This window comes from Acartia tonsa, chromosome 11, assembly GCF_053477335.1.
Source record: "Acartia tonsa isolate MP-2025a chromosome 11, ASM5347733v1, whole genome shotgun sequence".
In the NCBI taxonomy this organism is placed as follows: domain Eukaryota; kingdom Metazoa; phylum Arthropoda; class Copepoda; order Calanoida; family Acartiidae; genus Acartia; species Acartia tonsa.
The window spans coordinates 18,183,176-18,200,735 of record NC_137270.1 but is presented as its reverse complement, the minus strand read 5'-3'; the positions used below and the strand labels follow the sequence as shown (position 1 = coordinate 18,200,735).

The window sequence follows — 17,560 nt, the reverse complement described above, 5'->3', positions numbered from 1 at the left end:
AAAGAATAAAATAATAGGATGTCTGTTAATCTCCACGGATAAAAAACTTTCCTAGGAGTTTTATGAAGGCTTTTTGATCAATTATACAAACTACAAAGATATGATGATAGTAACCAAATTTAGATAATCACTTTAATAATTTTAGTTCTTTCTTTTTGTCTGTCTATCTTTTATTAAATACAAATCGTAAAATTCGGAATAACTATATACGGTTTTTTTGGACTTCAGTTGAAAGAAATCGTTTTTACTTTCCGGTCATACGCTTATAATACGATGTGATAATTTGATAAATATCTATTTTTTGAATTAAATTTATCGCCTGGACAGACATACTTACAAAGCTATGTTCATATATATTTAAGATTTGAGATTAGTTTGTTTCCCTTCAGTATTTTATTTTTTTTGGAGCGAAGCTATTTCATAATTAAGTTTTTTAAAATTTTTATAGACATTTTTCCGTGCATTTTAAATTTGTTTCAATTTTCCCATAATTACTAAAATAAAAGAATAATGTCAGTTTGATAATAAAAGTACTCGTTTTTATGGTAAATAAAATTAACATATCTTCGCGCCTTAATCGCTGTACAATATTTATTTTTTGGGGGGGGGGCGGGGAGGAAAAATTTATGTCACCTGATTAAGGAAGGGAAACTGGAAGGGTCAACTTAACTGAACTCACATGAGAAATATGAGATCTTCAAGTTCATACAGAACAATAATTTTCTATAATTAGGGTCAGTTTGTCCGTCGACTATTTGTCGACTATTCTGAACTATTTAAGTGTTTGTGTTATTATCCGTTTGTTATACAGTTTCAGAAATCGTTTTAATCTTACAGAACAATAGCTTTTTTATAATTAGGGCTGGTCAATCTCCGTAAGAAAGCGGATAGCTTTTTTCATTTCTGGTAATGTAGGCATTTGCTTCCTGTATCCGTTTGTCATAAAGTTTCAGTACTAGTTTTTATGGATGTTTTAATCCTTGTTAATATTCCCCAATATACAAGGTATATTGATAAAAGCGTTTTTTTTTTTGGGGGGGGGGGGGGAACATTTATGACCGCATAAAGCTAAGGGTCAACTCATGATACAGGAAATATGAGACCTTAGAGAACAAGGACAAATCGTTACAATTTACAAAACTAACTCCAATCCAAATAAAATAAAAATATTTATTTTCATTTTATTTAAGTCAACATAGTTTATTTATTTATTTAGATTATTTATTTCATTAAAGTAAAAAAAGTTATGATTATTGTTTTGTTAGTATGTTAGGTTAAATAATAAATTAGTACATATTACTTGAGTTAGAATGATTAATACATTATTTAATGGTTATTGGTGGTTTATTTTTTAACTTTTCTTTCACTTTATGATATTAGCAAGTTTGATATATGGTTGAGTTGAAATGTAGAAGACAGTAAGCAGGGTGGAGGGTTGGATAATGTAGGGTGTTGGATCTTTGGAAGGTGGATTATTATAGAGTAGATACGCTGAAAGCCTGAAACAAAAAATCTTAAGTCTTAACAGCTATGTGAGGGAGAGGGGGGGGGGGGTGGTAATTTATCTATCCTTTACAACCCTCTCACATACTCACACGACAATACAAATACACATAATAAATACTAGGATATGACAATGAAAGAAAAATCGAGATTTTTGGAATAAAGAAAGGGGAGAATAAATTATTTAAAAGTCTTATCTATTATACAAATTTTATATCTAAGTTTTCATATTTATTGAATTGTTTACAAGTAAAACTGATATGGTTCTGATATCGCAAAAACCAATCAACCAATATTATTTTTTTATAATTCATTCTAAAAAAATAAAAAAAACTCATCAATATTTAATTTTTAAAGTTTTCATATTTATTGAATTGTTTAAAAGTAAAACTGATATGGTTCTGAGTTCTGATATCGCAAAAACCAATCAACCAATATTATTTTTTTTATAATTCATTCTATAAAAATAAAAAACTCATCAATATTTAATTTTTTAAAAAAATTGTATAAAAAGTAAAAAAAACACTGAGAAAATATTAGGTGTAGAGGTTTCGTGTTTTTTCTAGACAGCCATATTGGCTATTTTTCCAAATTTTGACGAAACGAAAAAATTTATTGGAAAATATCAGTAAATATTAACTTTCAGGATCGTATAAATTTAGAAAAGATTTTAATATTTAGGTTTCCTGTCCAAATTCAACCCTTTCCCTAATTGTTATAAACGTCTTTGGACAGTTAGAAACTAGGGGGAATATTAAAGAAATATTGACCCGACAGTTTCAAATTTCCATCGTCTAAGATCTATTGAATAGATTTCTAGTAGACATATGTCTGATTTGGACCAAGTTTTAGCTCTACAGACGCAAAAATCACATTTACAGGGTGTCCCAAAGTGAAATTTGACAACCTTATAGTCCCGGGTGGTCCGAACCGTTATATACCACATATGCACACAGATAAAACACAGGATTTAAGCAAAAAAAAATGATTTTTTTCGGACAGGTATTTTGGGTATTACGCTAGATATCCAAAATACACTTTTTGTTGGACACCCTGTAAAATTAGAGGTTTGGTTAAAATAGCAATATGTGCGCTTTTTACATGAATAAACGATCATTTTGGTGTATAAAATGTATAGGCTGGATGTAAGATTGATGAAAAAAATAATTTTTTAAATTGTGAAAAAATGGGTGTTTTTTAAATTTTTGTTACCTACCTTCATAGATAGCTAGATATCTAGACATCCAGGGACTCTGAAACTTTTTTTTGGCCATCCAGCATCCTTGAATGACCCAACGGACCAAAATATAGAGTATTAACAAAATCGGAGAGGTAGTGCAGAAAAGTGGTACATTTGGCAAATAATGCACCATATGCATATGTCATTGGAATCTTCACTAAAAATTTCAGATTTATTTTCAGCCGAGAAAATTCCATATGTCTCATAGCGTTACGGACTGACTCACGGACAGAAAAGGAGAATTATGTAGTAGCTGCGCTACTAATAAAATCTATAATGAAATTTCTCGTGTTCATTCGAATCTGGTGGATAGGAACTGGTTCTCATCCATACGAAAAAACTAAGTCTAGCATCCTATTATATCCAGCTTTCTACGAATATAAAAATGTACAATCATAAGATTAAAACCAGTTTTTTTTTAACCGGTGCCTTCGGCACCTCGGTGCTAAAACACTAGTTTTAATCTTATAATTGTACATTCTATATCCGTTTATAATACGATGCGAGAAATAACTATTCTATCTCCCTTGTCCTAATTATGAGCAAAAAATCCTTTTATGCACCATTGTGAATGTGCAGATTTAAATTATTGAAGGAAAACACATAAAAACTGACAAATTGAAAGTATATAATCTTCCTCTCCCCCTCTGGCAAATAGAATTTATAACCCCTTAATAATTGCAATACAGACTTTGATAGTTACATATCTTTATAGATATAGAAAAAAAATAATGGATTAATGTCAGTTTTGTTGGCTCAAAGGCGCCCTGGATCAATTTTCAAAATAATCATTTTAGGTATTTGTTGGAGATTATGTGCTTTGTAAGCATAATCATTGGTTCTACAATCTATACAAGGCAGGATTATAGAATATATTATAGGAACAAGTTGGCCGGATTTTTAGATTGTGGGAAGTGATGGGGAAGTGTAAGGAAAGTGAAGGGAAAGTTTAAGCGTAGTAAAGGGGAAGAGGAAGGGATGTGAAGAGGAAAGGAAGTGTAAGATTACAGAGAGAATAAGAGAATTTAAGAAAAGCGTAAGGGATGTGAAGGGAATTTTAAGAGAAGTGAAGGGGAAGTTGAAGCAAAGTGAAGGGGAAGTTGAAGGAATGTGAAGGGGAAGTTTAAGAGAAGTGAAATGGTTAAGGGATGTGAAGAGGAAATGATGGTCAAAGATAAGGGAAATAAAGGAAAAGTGAAAGGGAAGAGAAGAGGAAGTGTAAGGAAAGTGAAGGAGAAGTTTAAGGAAAGTGAAGGGGAAGTTTAAGTGAAGTAAAGGGGAAATGAAGAGAAAGTGGAAGGAGAGGTTTAGGGAAATTAAAGTAAGATATAAGAGAAGTGAAGGGGAAGTGTAAGGGATGTGAAGGGGAAGTTTAAGCGAACTGAAGTGGAATTTTAAGGGATGTGAAGAGGAAGTGAGGGAAATGATAAGGGAAGTGAAGGGGAATTGTAAGGGAAGTGAAAGGGAATTGTAAAGGAAGTGAAGGGGGATTGTAAGGTAAGTAAAGGTGAAGTGTAAGTGAAGTGAATTGAAAATTTAAGAAAGAAGAGAAGTTTAAGGAAAGTGAAGGGGAAGAAATGAATCGCTAATCCTAAAATATAAAGTAATAAGACTTTCTCGTATTCATTCGAATCCGGTGGATAGGAACCGGTTCTCATCCATACGAAAAAACTATGTCTAGCATCGTATTATATCCAGTTTTCTACGAATATAGAAATGTACAATCATAAGATTAAAACCAGTTTTTTTAGCCGGTGCCTCCGGCACCTCGGGGCTAAAAAAACTAGTTTTAATCTTATAATTGTACACTCTATATCCGCGGAAAGCCGTTTATAATACGATACGAGAAATAACTATTATTGTCTGAAGCCAAGATCTCGGAAATTGCTGGTCCGAATGGGTTGTACTTTTAAAAGAAGCTGTACAAATGTCCTTATATGGTTTCAGGTCATAATTCTGACCCCCTTCTCCACCTTTCCCTAGAGGCTAGGGGCGAAGCAACTAGTAAAAGAACCAAAACAACTATTTCCTAATCACTGAAATCAGGACATACTATGTTCTTCCTGGTATGGTCAAGGTTGTCATCACCATCATTGTTTGGATCAGGTACCAATTTAAAGTAATATTATATTTATCTGTGTGTGTACCGTAGGATCTCGCTTATCACGTAACCGATATAGTTTTCCTTAACAAGAAAACGTTTCATAGGTTCCGGAAAATTTTAGAACTATTTAAAGAGAATTGAATGTCGCCCTATCCCTGCCTTCACGTGCCTCTAGGGAATATAAATAGCTGCTATTAAGAATAATTTGTTAAACCAGGCAATTTGGCAAATAAACTTTTCTCAACCTTACCATAAACGATGCCTTTCTCTGCGTTATGAAGTCTCCACTGCACTGGCTTAGATCCAGTTCTAATTCATATTAGTAAATATGTATCGTATTTTTTTCAGAGACAATTTTCTGTGAATAATAAAATAAGACTCAGAATATTGATGCAGGTTTTATTGGCCGGCCCTCTAATCTTAGATTGTTTTATCCGCGGAAATCTGTCTATAATACGTTGCGATAAATTTAACTATTCAAATCCAAACTGGAAAGATATTTTTACTATAAGTTTTTTTCAGAATGAAGGAAGTCCACAGTTCTGCTTTTGGACATTTCAACACGATGCCAATAAGACCTCCATTTTATTAATAAGGGTGCAGGGGTGTATATTTTTCAACAAAGTTGTATTTCTTTCTTTAATTAAATTGAAATAAGAGGGTTATTTTTTCCCTATGAACTTCCCCTGTAGGGCCTTTAACTGAGGGGCCCCAAAGCACCAAATATATTCGAACTTAAACTGGAGTACTAAACAAAACATACCCTGTCCCCTCTTATTTTCAATGTAAATAATTATTATAGGGGGATATTAAGCGCCCGACAAGGTAATTAAAGGGAAAGCGCCGCATTTTTCATTTTTGTATTGTAACTATGACTTTAGACTGTAACAAATAATAAATAAAATAATAGACATTGAAATTTCATCCAAAACTGTTTTTCCTTGTATTAAAGTAACAGGATGTCTCCTTTAGAGTAACTTCACAAGGGTCCTAGGAAGGTTGGGTTAACAATATTGAGGTAGTATACCACCATCCTCCCAATAGAAAGCACTCGTAGAACAAAAAGGCGAAAAAAAAACTTAAAACTAGAAAGTTAGGGGGGTAGATTTAACGCCGTTAAAGGCATAACTACTAGTTTAGGATACTACAAAATATGCAATATTATTAAACATAAAAGCAGAACTTTCAAATAATGTTGCCCAGTCAAAACAAATAAAAAATGTAAATATTGTCCTCAGATATTAGTAAGTTCCTTCATGGTCATGGGATTGAATGAGGATGTCTATTCAAGATATATATCTGAAGTTTTTAGCGAAGATTCATATTAATGTGTATCCGATCTATCCAATGTTTTATCCATCTGTTAATAGGGCCGAAGTTAATGACAACGCCTTAGATGTTTTTTCCGAATGTCGAATTTGAGGTTCGCTTCATGAATGTTGTCGTCCTTGTTTATAGCTGGAAGGACAAACACAAAGCAAGCAAAAAAAACAAGCATTACTAAAAAAAGTAAGAAATAAAAACTATCATTAAAATTTAAAATATTTATTAAGATTTACATAGTAGGTACAATAAATGACTACATAGTGTACTGTATGTACTTAGATAGTGTACTGAATGAAAGGTTCAAATCCAATGGCAGCTTCATCATGGTCTCTCAAGAATTGGATTTTGGCCGTTGTTGGCTTCTTCAAATATCCACATCCAAGCCTTAATAATTTAAGTTACTCCATTATACAGCTGCATTAATTAGAAATTACTAGAAAGCATTGAAGAACTCTTAGTTTGAAGTGATTTTTTCAATAACAAAAAACCATAACATTAGAATTAAAAGTCTTCTTTTTTATTAAATGTGAAGAAAATGAAGATTCCCTTAAGCAGTCTAACGACATTTCTATAAATTTTAATAGCAAAGCTACTCTACAATTCGAAGTGTAGACTAAAATTGATCTAGCTTAACTACTAGCAAAATAGAACCACATTTCATAAAATTAAAGAAAGCCTGAAACAAAAGCTAGATTAAGACAATTATTTGAAATTAATAATTAAAAATAAACTTACCTAGCTGATGTTTTAGAATCAGTTGCATGGATAACAATTGCTCCAGCATCATTCTAAAAAAGGGTCATTAATTAAAAACCTGACAAAAAGAAACAACGTTAAAATTTTTTTTTAAATCCAAAAATTGAATATGTGGATATAGATAGTTTTTTGCACATTTCATCTTTTAAAATATTTCTTAGAGCTGGCCAATATATTCACCCATCTTAATTCTACCCTCCCCATACTATGAAAATCGTATTAATAATATCTAAGGACTATAAAACTTAGATTTATGTTGAAATCTCCCTATCACAATATCCACCTAATCAATATATCCATTACAAATAAAAGGGAAAATGCACCTTATTATCCAGAGCACCCAATCTTGTGCGCAAGTCCTGTGCCAGCTCATGTACCAGTCCGCACTGGTGCTTGGTAAGAGTATCAGAATCTGCTACAACCCTGGGGTCAACGTCAGCTCCACTGAACTGCTCAACGGTAGACTGAAAATTTAAGAGTATTTATTAGCTCCATTGACTAAGAGTTTCCTAGACTTATATAGGTTTCTGGTTTTTAGGGCTAACATTTAAGGTTTTTGGAAGTTCAGAGCTGGATCTATAAATAATTTCAATGGTGCGCCGAATTTCAGCAAATCACAGGACGGCATTTCGTAAAATGCTGGGCTCTTATTGGTGAAAGTTGGCTCACCCCGATTTGGCGCACCATTGAAATGATTTAAAGATCCAGCTCTGGGTAGCAGGTATGAATCATCCTCTAAAATCGCATAAAAAATCTACAAACATTAAATAAAATCTCATGTTTATAACCTTAAGATTTTATTTCATTTTTTTAGCTTTCTAAAGTGATTTTAGAGGATTTTTCGAATAAACAATTTTGCCTCACCAACAATCCTAATTATTTTTAAAGAATCCACCTCTGAAATCTAACTTACTTGAGTAGCATCAGGTTCACAAGAAGTCCAGAAAGAAATGGCATGGAAGGTAGAACTATCAGTTAATAATCTGGAGTATACATAGGCAACAGTACCGTACTCCTAAATAATTTAGAAAGTGTTAATTATAACTAAAAGATTTTAAGATTTGAACTCCTTAATTAAATCAAATTTCTACCAATATAGATAAAATATAGCAGAATTTCAATTTACAAAGCTGAATTTTTGTGAAATAAAAAAAAATGAAAACTTAACAAAATTAAGTGGTTGTGCGGAGTAGAATAATTATTTTTAAGAGGAGATTTGGGCTGGAGTGCAAAAGGGAGAGAGCTGTAAAGGGAAGTTTAAATCACTTAAATAATAATACTTTGACTTATCCCACCTAAAACTTTTAAATCCAAATAGTATACATTCTATTAGTTTTACCCCCCTTAAAGCTTTCAAACCCCTTAATTAACCTCTTTAAAAAATCTGGCAAGTCCTTTTAATGTAGTATACCTGGTAAAGGAGGATAGATCCCATGTAGCTGGCATCACTTGGTGTTCTAACATCGTTGATATACTTGTAAATATTAGCAACACTGGTTGGCTGTTGACTGAAAAAATTAATTAAAATTAAACTACATAAAGTAGAAAGTTTGTTTCGTCTGAAGCTCAAGATCTCAATTACTACTGAACATTAGTAAAAAGTTCTCCTTTTAATTTTTTTTTATATTTTGTCTTGGAATGTTTTAGGCTATTTAATTAGATTAGAGCCATTTTCAATGCACAGCCGCTATATGCTATGAGTGCAACAACTAATATTAATATTCAGACTTACTACTTGTAAGCCTAGAAACAAAATAGAATATAACCAATGAATGCTTTTAATTAAAATTAAACAAAATTGTTAATCATAATTAGATGTATTTAGATCTTAAAGCATTTGACAAAAAACCTAATTTTGAAGACTTCATAAGTCACGTGACACTATTGCTTGGTCCCAACTAATACAAACAAACCTTTCATTGCATGACTTAAAAGTAGTTTAATATTATGCTAAATTATTTAGCTCTATAGTACATTTAAGTCTCTAATCTCACATAAAAGCGGTAGGTTTGACTTAAGTCACGGGTATGCGAACCGACATAGTAACAGAATTGTTAATTATAGAAAAATCTTACGGTGAAAGAAGAGTTTGGAATCTAGCATCTTCCAGAATGGCCTTGACTGGGTCAGGGAAGTCCATAGGTCTGTAGTTGATATGATCATTTGGCATCAGGCGTATAAACATGTCAGAAATCTTAAAGAAAAAATAATAATCATTTCTCAATACATAAGTAAAAAAATCTACCTTTGCAAATCCCTATAATAAAGTAAATGAACCAGTCAGTTTGTCTGCCCAAAAGATCTCGTTAACCACTGAACCGAAATGGTTCCCTTAAACAAGGTAGCCTGTCCTAGAAGGTTTGAGAGATTAACACCAACCTCTAAAAGAAAAAGGTTATTTCCTCCTTTATTTATTTTTTACTTTTACTTTATAAAAAATTTCATTGAAATAGGGGGGAGGGAGCGACTTCCACAACCCCCTACCCACACTAGGATATATAAGTTGGAAGGAATTTCAATGTTAGGGGGAGATTTGAAAACTGCATCAAATTTTAAGGATTTTTTTTATAAAATTATTTTTCTGTATAATTCTTTATCTAAAAGCGGAAATACAATTTAAGTTCATATATTTTGACATCTGTGATTGGTGGATTGAAAACTATCTGCGCTCTGATTGGAGAAGCTTAAGTGTCGTATATCATTCACCCAATTAGAGCGCAGGTAGTTTCTAATCCACCTATCCTATTGGTCAAAATTAATTAACTTAAATTATATTTCCGCTTTTAGATAAGGAATTATACAAAAACGAATTTTATAAAAATTCCTTAAAATTTTATGCAGATTTCAAATCTCCCCCTAACATTAAAATTCCTTCCAACTTATATATTCTAACCCACACCCTTAAACACCATCTATAGATAACTCTAAAGGCGTAGCCAAATAACTCCTGTAAAGTTTCTTGTGGATAGACAAAATTAAGAAAAGTATATTAGCTATTAAAATAAGATAAATATTTATTGCATATAATCTTACAACTTTAACCTAGAAGCTAACAATTGTTTTAATCTTATGCAATACGATGTTCGGCTGCACAATTTTCAGGATTGTTAAATTGTTCCTATCCACCGGATTCGAATAAATACGAGAAAAATAATTACCGTATCCAATTCGAAGGTATCGTCACTGTACAACGCCTTAAGGTTATTGGCAACCATTGTGTGACAGTCCTAACAAAATAACAAGTATTTCATAGATTTTAATCTATTTTTAGGTTGCGTGTTTTCTGTCAGGTATACTGGTCCTTACCACAAGCAGAAGGTTTATGAACAAAAGTTAAATAGTTTAGAATTCTAAAAAGTTCTAAAGGGAGGAGTAGGTTGCGCTAAAAATCCGTAAAGGTTGTGAGTTTTAGGTTAAAAATAGTAGACAATAAAAATTTGTTAACTTAAAAAAAAATTTTATCTATAGTTCTTTTCAATAAGAAATACACAGATTTAGTGAATATTATTGTTCTACTTTTTTTAAGCCTTTAGATTTTTAGCGCAACCTACTCCCTTTTACGAACTTAAGCGGAAAAATTTAAAATTTAGACACCCTGTTGGGTAATTTAAAGTAAATAATTAAAATTTACCAAAGAGACAAATTCTGGAGGAATGTTGTTGGAATCCTGGAATTCTTGTCTTACTGCCGCCACATCATTGATCTAAATTATTTTTATAATTCAAATATTCTTGGAAACAACTTTTTTGACTGAAAAAGGATTTTATCTCTAAATTAGAATAAAAATGAGGATGAAATTTTAAGTAAAGACGTCGAAGATTTTAAATTTAAATGACAACCCCAATTATTAAGTAAACTTTATGGGGAAGAGTGGTAAAAATCCTCCCACTTAACCATACATGTTAAAGCAACTGGCTCCTACAATTGTAAATATTTCAAAACATTGTTATTTACACTAGGACTCATAGCATTACAACTATGTTCTCTTATTAATTGGCCAAAACTTAAATAGTTCTTAAGACACACAAAGCATGAAGTAGCCAAATCTCTTTAATATTCTAATCTCCATCAGGTGTTAACATTAACATTCAGCATAATTTTTTTAATCACTGGCAAAGGACAGAAAGTGCCAACCAATAATTTGCCTTACAATACACGGTTAGTTTTTTATTAAATGAATAAGTTAGGGTACAATGTTTGGCACTTTCGATATAAGTAAATGATAATAACAAAGCCACAGAATACGATAATACCTTCAGAAAAATCGATGAAAATAGTTTTCATACTAAATTTTGTTTTTTTATATTTTTTCTAAAATGTCATGAGAGAAGATGCAAAATGTCGTCTTAGTTTTTTGAAAGGATTAATCTTCTCTGAAATCTAAATTATCAAAATATTCTTTTTGGTAAATGATTATACGATATATGTCAAACATTTTATCAGAAAGAAATATTTAAAATTGTGAAGTAGAAACCTGAATAATTTTTCTTGTGGAAATAGTTTTCTGCAAATGTTGATAAACATATGTCTGCTAGATGTTTGTACTGCCAATACACGTTGGGTTTTATTTAAAGAATTTCTTTAAAATGTTTTTTTTACATTGTGTACCAATAACGCAATATTTGCTATCAGGAAACCCCCGACTAAGACTCGCCTACGACCCGATCTTTTAGGATTGCTTTGTAATTTACATTTTTGAAAGTCTTTCAACAGTATACACAGCAAATTCTCTCTTTTTTAACTAACTTTCCGAATAATATACCTAAAGCATTTGAATTGACAAAGGCTATGCTAATATTTTTACCATTCAAGTTTATTTAATATTCTAATAAATAGCGCAACCCTCCAAGTTTATGACTACTTTTCATGAACATATGATCTAAAGAATAAGCTCTGACGCAATGTCATATAAGGATATTATAATATTCATTAAAAAAATTGTTATTTTTGCATATATGTTACATTTTACAGTGTTTTGTGGCTCAAAAGAAAGACAATTAAAAATTATTTCATATTATATAGTTTAAATTACATAAGATAACCTAGGAATAGTAAAAAATTCCCTTTCTTTATTTGTCGCAAAAGAGAATTCAACAAAGATTTTCATTAAAAAACACCTTAGTGTAAAAATTAAAAAGTTTAAACATGGTCACAAAAAGATTCTATTAGTTTATTAAATGTTTCATTTTCAGCAAATGACGATTAATCTCTATTACAAAGAATAAAGTGTAAAAAGATATTCTCGTTTTAATTTTAAGCAACTTAAAATGCATTTTAATACCTTTTAATGATTTATTTTTTAAAACATCATTTTATAAAATGTTATTGATTTTTAAAGTTATATATTAGAATGTTTTTAAATTTTGTTAACATTTTGTTTTAAATGTAGAAAATTGGTAATTCTAAACATTCAAAAAATGATTTTATTAAATTTTCATCACTTAAATTGCATGTTTGATGAAATTTTCAACTGATAATTCAAGAAAAATCGTTTAGGTTTTATTATATTTTACTTTGAAATGTTAAAAAAATATATTATTGTCAAAAATGTGGAAGTTATACTTTCCTCAAAAAAAGACCTAAAACATGCAAATTAACACGTGTAATGAGATTTTTTTTCTTTCAGGTTTAATTTTAAGTAATTATTGATATATTTTGTAAAAAGGATTTTATATAAAAAGTTTTAAAACTCGAGTTATGTAGTGGTTCTAAAAAAGGTTGCGAATTTATGCAATTTTCTTGCAAAAAAAATTTTCTAGGATTTTAAAAATAGCAAAGGGTGTTATTAGACGTACTTACAGATACAATTGCTAAGTCATTTTGGCCAAACACTAAAATAAAGTTTTGACATCTGAGGGTCCAGCCGTGAATAATTACTTCAATTATTACAGTGAAATAATTTACAATTATATTATCTTAGATTTAAACAATAACGATTTAAAAAATACTAAAGATTTTAAGCCGAAAAAAGACGAAATGTAGTTATTAATAGCAAAGGAACCAGAATTATTTTAAATTCTAGTATCTTCTCCCTCCATGTGTACGATACCTTGTTGACATATCCAAGCAAGACAGAATTTTCATATTTTGTAGGACCATGAACAGCAACGAACTTCTGCAAAATAAACAAAAAATTAAACAATCCTTATACTAAAGTAACATGATGTCTGTGTGTCCGTTGAACCGATCGGTTCTCCTTAACAGGGTAGCTTTTCATAGGTCCCGGGAAGGTTTATAACCATTTTGGGGAGGGTACCAAGGCGTAGAGACATGAATTTAACAGCTGATAACAGACAAATTATTTCTCAAATTAGATATTTAAAATAAAAAAAAATTTTAATTCCACTAGAGGCATCTAGGGGCGTAGCCGCTAGTACCATATATACAGGAACAAAATAATTAATCATGTATGAAAAGTTCTCAAACTAAAAAAGATTTAGAACCCAATTTACAGATATTCTAGTCTTACTTCTGGGCAGGTTTTAATCCATTGAAGTTTTAAGACTTGATAAATACTACTTAAACCCCAAAAACTAAATCCAAAAGGAAATTCAGAAAAAAAAAGAAAAAAGTGTAGGTAACCTTTTTGTCAAAATTGAAAGAAACTTTAATCTTTCTAACATCCTTATGCATTTTGACAACCTCGGTTGGTCCATAGCTAGAGAATTTGGCAAATCCCCTAAATAAAAGTTAATAAAGCACACAGGATAAAGGGTTTGATAATGAAAAAATAATATATTAGAGAATACTTATTTATCGCATCGTAATATAAACAGTTTTCCACGGATATAAAATGTACAATCTCATAATTGTACATTTTAATATTGTTAGAAAATTTTACAAAATGAGATGCTATACATAATTTCAGTAAGCAATACTTCAAAAATACTTTAAATTTGGATTTTTAATTTCTTATTAAGGGACAGAATAGTCTTCAACAATGGATTTAGAATACTAGGACATAAAGACAATTAAAAATTTTCTGTAAATTTAGATTGCTAATATGCACCATATTTATTAGTCGGTTCCTTAAATTAGGAGGATGGAAGGAAGGTGGTGTATCAGTTTATATATTCACAGTTATGGAATCTCGACTACAATGATTTTTTTATCCAATCTTGACAAGTGAGGTATTTTTGGAAAGAGGAATATACAAAGAAAACGCCTATGTAAATTAGAAAATCCGCAGAAATCATATTTGCAAGTTATTTGCAAAAATCTGCAATGTTAATTTGCAAAATTTATTTCATGCCTTAAATGACTTATTTAGAAAAAAATCTTTTATGAAATGTGTTTATCTATAAGTTTAGAACATAATTAAGGCAAAAAAAAATTCTTTAGTGTTACTTTTTTCACCTTATATATGAAAAAAGCAGTTTCTCACATTTTATGATAAAAAAAGGTATAGGAACAAAAAATATGTTTTTTCTTGATGTAAACACAATAATTGGCATAAAATCTATCATCCTAAATGAAAATATCAGATGTAGAATCCTTTTTTAGAGTCAATATAGTGCAAAAAGTAACAAAGACATTTTTGCAAAGTATGAAAATCTAAAGAAAATAGTTCTTTTTGCTTTTGATATACATATCAGATAAATGTATATAAAATTAGTGATTAAAAACAATATAACATGTTATAAGTTTTTTCAACACTGTCATTGATTAAATTGCACTTTTAGGTTTAAGAATTACCAAAGTAGTGCATAAAACTCTTTTTATGTAGTAATTAAACAAAATAAATGCCAAAAAACCAACTACAAAATGGCCTACTGCATTATAAAAAAACGCCTAATTGTTGATTTGAATTTAATTTGTTTAAAAACTTAATAAAAGAGTTTTTATGTGCAACTTTGGTATTGAGTAAACCTAAAAGTGCATTTCATTCAATGATAGGGTTGAAAAAGTTATAACTTGTTTTATAGTTTTTGATCACTAATTTTATATACATTTATCTGATATGTATATCAAAATCAAAAAGAACTATTTTTTTTAGATTTTCATACTTTGCAAAAATGTCTTGGTTACTTTTTGCACTATATTTGCTCTAAAAAGGAGTCTATATCTGATTTTTACATTTAGGATGATAGATTTTATGCCAGTTATTGTGTTTACATCAAGAAAAAACATATTTTTTGTTCCAATACCTTTTTTTTATCATAAATTGTGAGAAACTGCTTTTTTCATGTATAAGGTGAAAAAAGTAACAGTAAAGAAATTTTTTTGCCTTAAGTATGTTCTAAACTTATAGATAAACACATTTCATAAAGAGATTTTTTTCTAAATAAGCCATTTAAGGCATGAAATAAATTTTGCAAATTAACATTGCAGATTTTTGCAAATAACTTGCAAATATGATTTCTGCGGATTTTCTAATTTACATAAGCATTTTCTACGTATATTCCTCTTTCCAAAAATACCTCACTTGTCAAGATTGGATAAAAAAATCTTTGTAGTCGAGAATCCATAACTGTGTATTCTCAGCTAGATAAAATAACAGTTTATTAAAATAATAAAAATCTGGTAATAAATCAAATGGTGACCTGTTGGTGTAGGTGTGAATAAAGGTGGCCTCCCTCTCCAACAAGAGAAGATGCAACTCAACACCAATGCCATTAACAGCAGTAAAGTCAACGTCTTTCACGTCATGATCATGATCAATCATATCATAAAACTAAAGAGAAATAATAAAAATAATTTAAAATAGATAGAGGGGGTTTACTTAATAGGAGACTATTCACGAACAAGAATAAGTGATTTAAAGCATTGAACCTTAGTATTTTTTTTTGAATTTACTAGGTTTATGTCTAATTAGGTTATATAAACTAAAACAGTTAAATTGTTTTATGGAAAAAAACTTTGAAAAGTTCAGCCTTTTATAACAACCCTTTCCTTGTAGGGAAAATATATCTTCAATTATAGGTATATGGAAGGTTTCTTGATAGACAGAAAATACAGAAAATATAAGATTATAATAAAACACAGGGGTGTATATTCTACATGGGATCCCCGGCTCAGACGGGGGGGGGGGGGGGGAATAAAAAAATAAGTGTTGAGGTAAAAATTAAGAAAACTGAAAAAAAAAATTCCATTTCTCCCCTTCCTTGGTGAAAAAAAACTTTTCTCGTATTCATTCGAATCCGGTGGATAGGAACCGGTTCTCATCCATACGAAAAAACTATGTCTAGCATCGTATTATATCCAGCTTTCTACGAATATAAAAATGTACAATCATAAGATTATAACCAGTTTTTTAGCCGGTGCCTTCGGCACCTCAGGGCTAAAAAACTAGTTTAAATCTTACAATTGTACATTATATATCCGCAGAAAGCTGTTTATAATACGATGCGAGAAATAACTATTCTAATTTCCCCCCTATTTGGTGAGAAAAAACTATGGGGGAAAAAAATAAAAAATTTGTAGCCGGGGGAAAAAATAAATCTTGTGCAGAATATACACCCCTGATAAAACATTAGATCACCTCAAACGTATTGGAAGCTTGGCTGTATTCAAGGATAACAAAGTTGTTAGGTCCTGGGTAGAGAGTCAGAAGGGTTCTTTCAACAGGAGAACCGGTAGAAGTATCTAAAAATAATCAAGGGTACAATTTCGGCAATGAACTGCAACATGTTCTACAACAAATAAAGATAAATAGATATAGAAAATAGATAAATAGATATAAAAAATATAGATTTAGACATGGAGAACTAGAATGTAGACCCAAAACTCATTTTTTAGTTCATCCATCCAGTTAAAAGAAAGGGATATAGTGAAAATTTAGCTTTAAAGACATGGAAATCTAGTAATGTACATATCCACTTACTAATGTACAAATAAATCCCACAATAGTTTGAGCATCTTTTCTACTGAAGATTTATTAAACTTTAACAATGTTAAAAAAACAGAGTAGGCAGATATAGCACTCAACTACTCCATCAGCTACTTACCAATAAAGCCAAACAGTTTCATCTGAACATCTTCACCAGCTAAATCCTCATGGATTATTACAAAAGAATTGGCAGAGTTATCAAACTTGAAAACACGCAGATTCTTTTCATTAGCAGCCGGATTGTTGTTGGCAATAGCTAAAAATGCTTTGCTCTGAAATAAAAAATTAATCAGCTATCAAATGCATAATTTCATAAGGATTAGAGGCAGTTCAGTATATAAAACGCCCATTTCAGGGTAAAGACATGGCAATAATTTTAAGATCCCACCAACCATTAACAATATTCAGTACATATATATTATTGGATGAAAAGTTTAAAAATAATTTCAGCTTTATTTCCTAATAATCCCTTTCCTACAGAAGAGTCCAAATCATAAATAACTATTCCCTAAAGTTTTAGAAACATGTTCTATTTAAACTATTAAATAAATATTTAGGGGGTGCTCAAAGTTATGAATTCTTACAATATATTGTCAAGTCATTTCTTTAGAGACCAATATAATAGCACAGGCAAAATTGAGAAAGATGGGAGCATAATTAACCTCCAGGAATACCCAAATTATACAAAAATCATTAACTCACCACATCAGATGAAGACATGACGTCGGGAGTGGCAGTAACTTGTGTACATGTACCAGGTATGATCTGAAACAGTTGAATATGTACAGGTTATAGAGCTATC

General features: G+C 30.5%; 2 protein-coding genes across 2 annotated transcripts in view; one reads left to right on the top strand and one right to left on the bottom strand.

The window, feature by feature from the left end:
* The window catches only part of LOC145331867 (uncharacterized), a 41,950-nt gene extending 36,179 nt beyond the window's left edge, over nt 1–5,771 (top strand). Inside the window, exons 10-12 of the mRNA XM_080176724.1 lie at nt 3,541–3,600; nt 4,790–4,849; nt 5,370–5,771. Coding sequence (XP_080032850.1) covers nt 3,541–3,600; nt 4,790–4,849; nt 5,370–5,439 — 190 coding nt within the window. The 3' untranslated portion in view covers nt 5,440–5,771. The remainder of the gene's footprint in view (nt 1–3,540; nt 3,601–4,789; nt 4,850–5,369) is intronic.
* Nucleotides 5,772–6,376: 605 nt separating this feature from the next.
* The window catches only part of LOC145331864 (uncharacterized), a 31,537-nt gene continuing 20,353 nt past the window's right edge, over nt 6,377–17,560 (bottom strand). Inside the window, exons 24-37 of the mRNA XM_080176709.1 lie at nt 17,461–17,523; nt 16,877–17,030; nt 16,411–16,514; nt 15,473–15,603; nt 13,512–13,608; nt 12,979–13,044; nt 10,561–10,632; nt 10,088–10,156; nt 9,005–9,123; nt 8,341–8,437; nt 7,843–7,944; nt 7,253–7,393; nt 6,909–6,961; nt 6,377–6,557 (exon numbers count right to left, since the gene is read on the bottom strand). Coding sequence (XP_080032835.1) covers nt 6,449–6,557; nt 6,909–6,961; nt 7,253–7,393; nt 7,843–7,944; nt 8,341–8,437; nt 9,005–9,123; nt 10,088–10,156; nt 10,561–10,632; nt 12,979–13,044; nt 13,512–13,608; nt 15,473–15,603; nt 16,411–16,514; nt 16,877–17,030; nt 17,461–17,523 — 1,377 coding nt within the window. The 3' untranslated portion in view covers nt 6,377–6,448. The remainder of the gene's footprint in view (nt 6,558–6,908; nt 6,962–7,252; nt 7,394–7,842; nt 7,945–8,340; nt 8,438–9,004; nt 9,124–10,087; nt 10,157–10,560; nt 10,633–12,978; nt 13,045–13,511; nt 13,609–15,472; nt 15,604–16,410; nt 16,515–16,876; nt 17,031–17,460; nt 17,524–17,560) is intronic.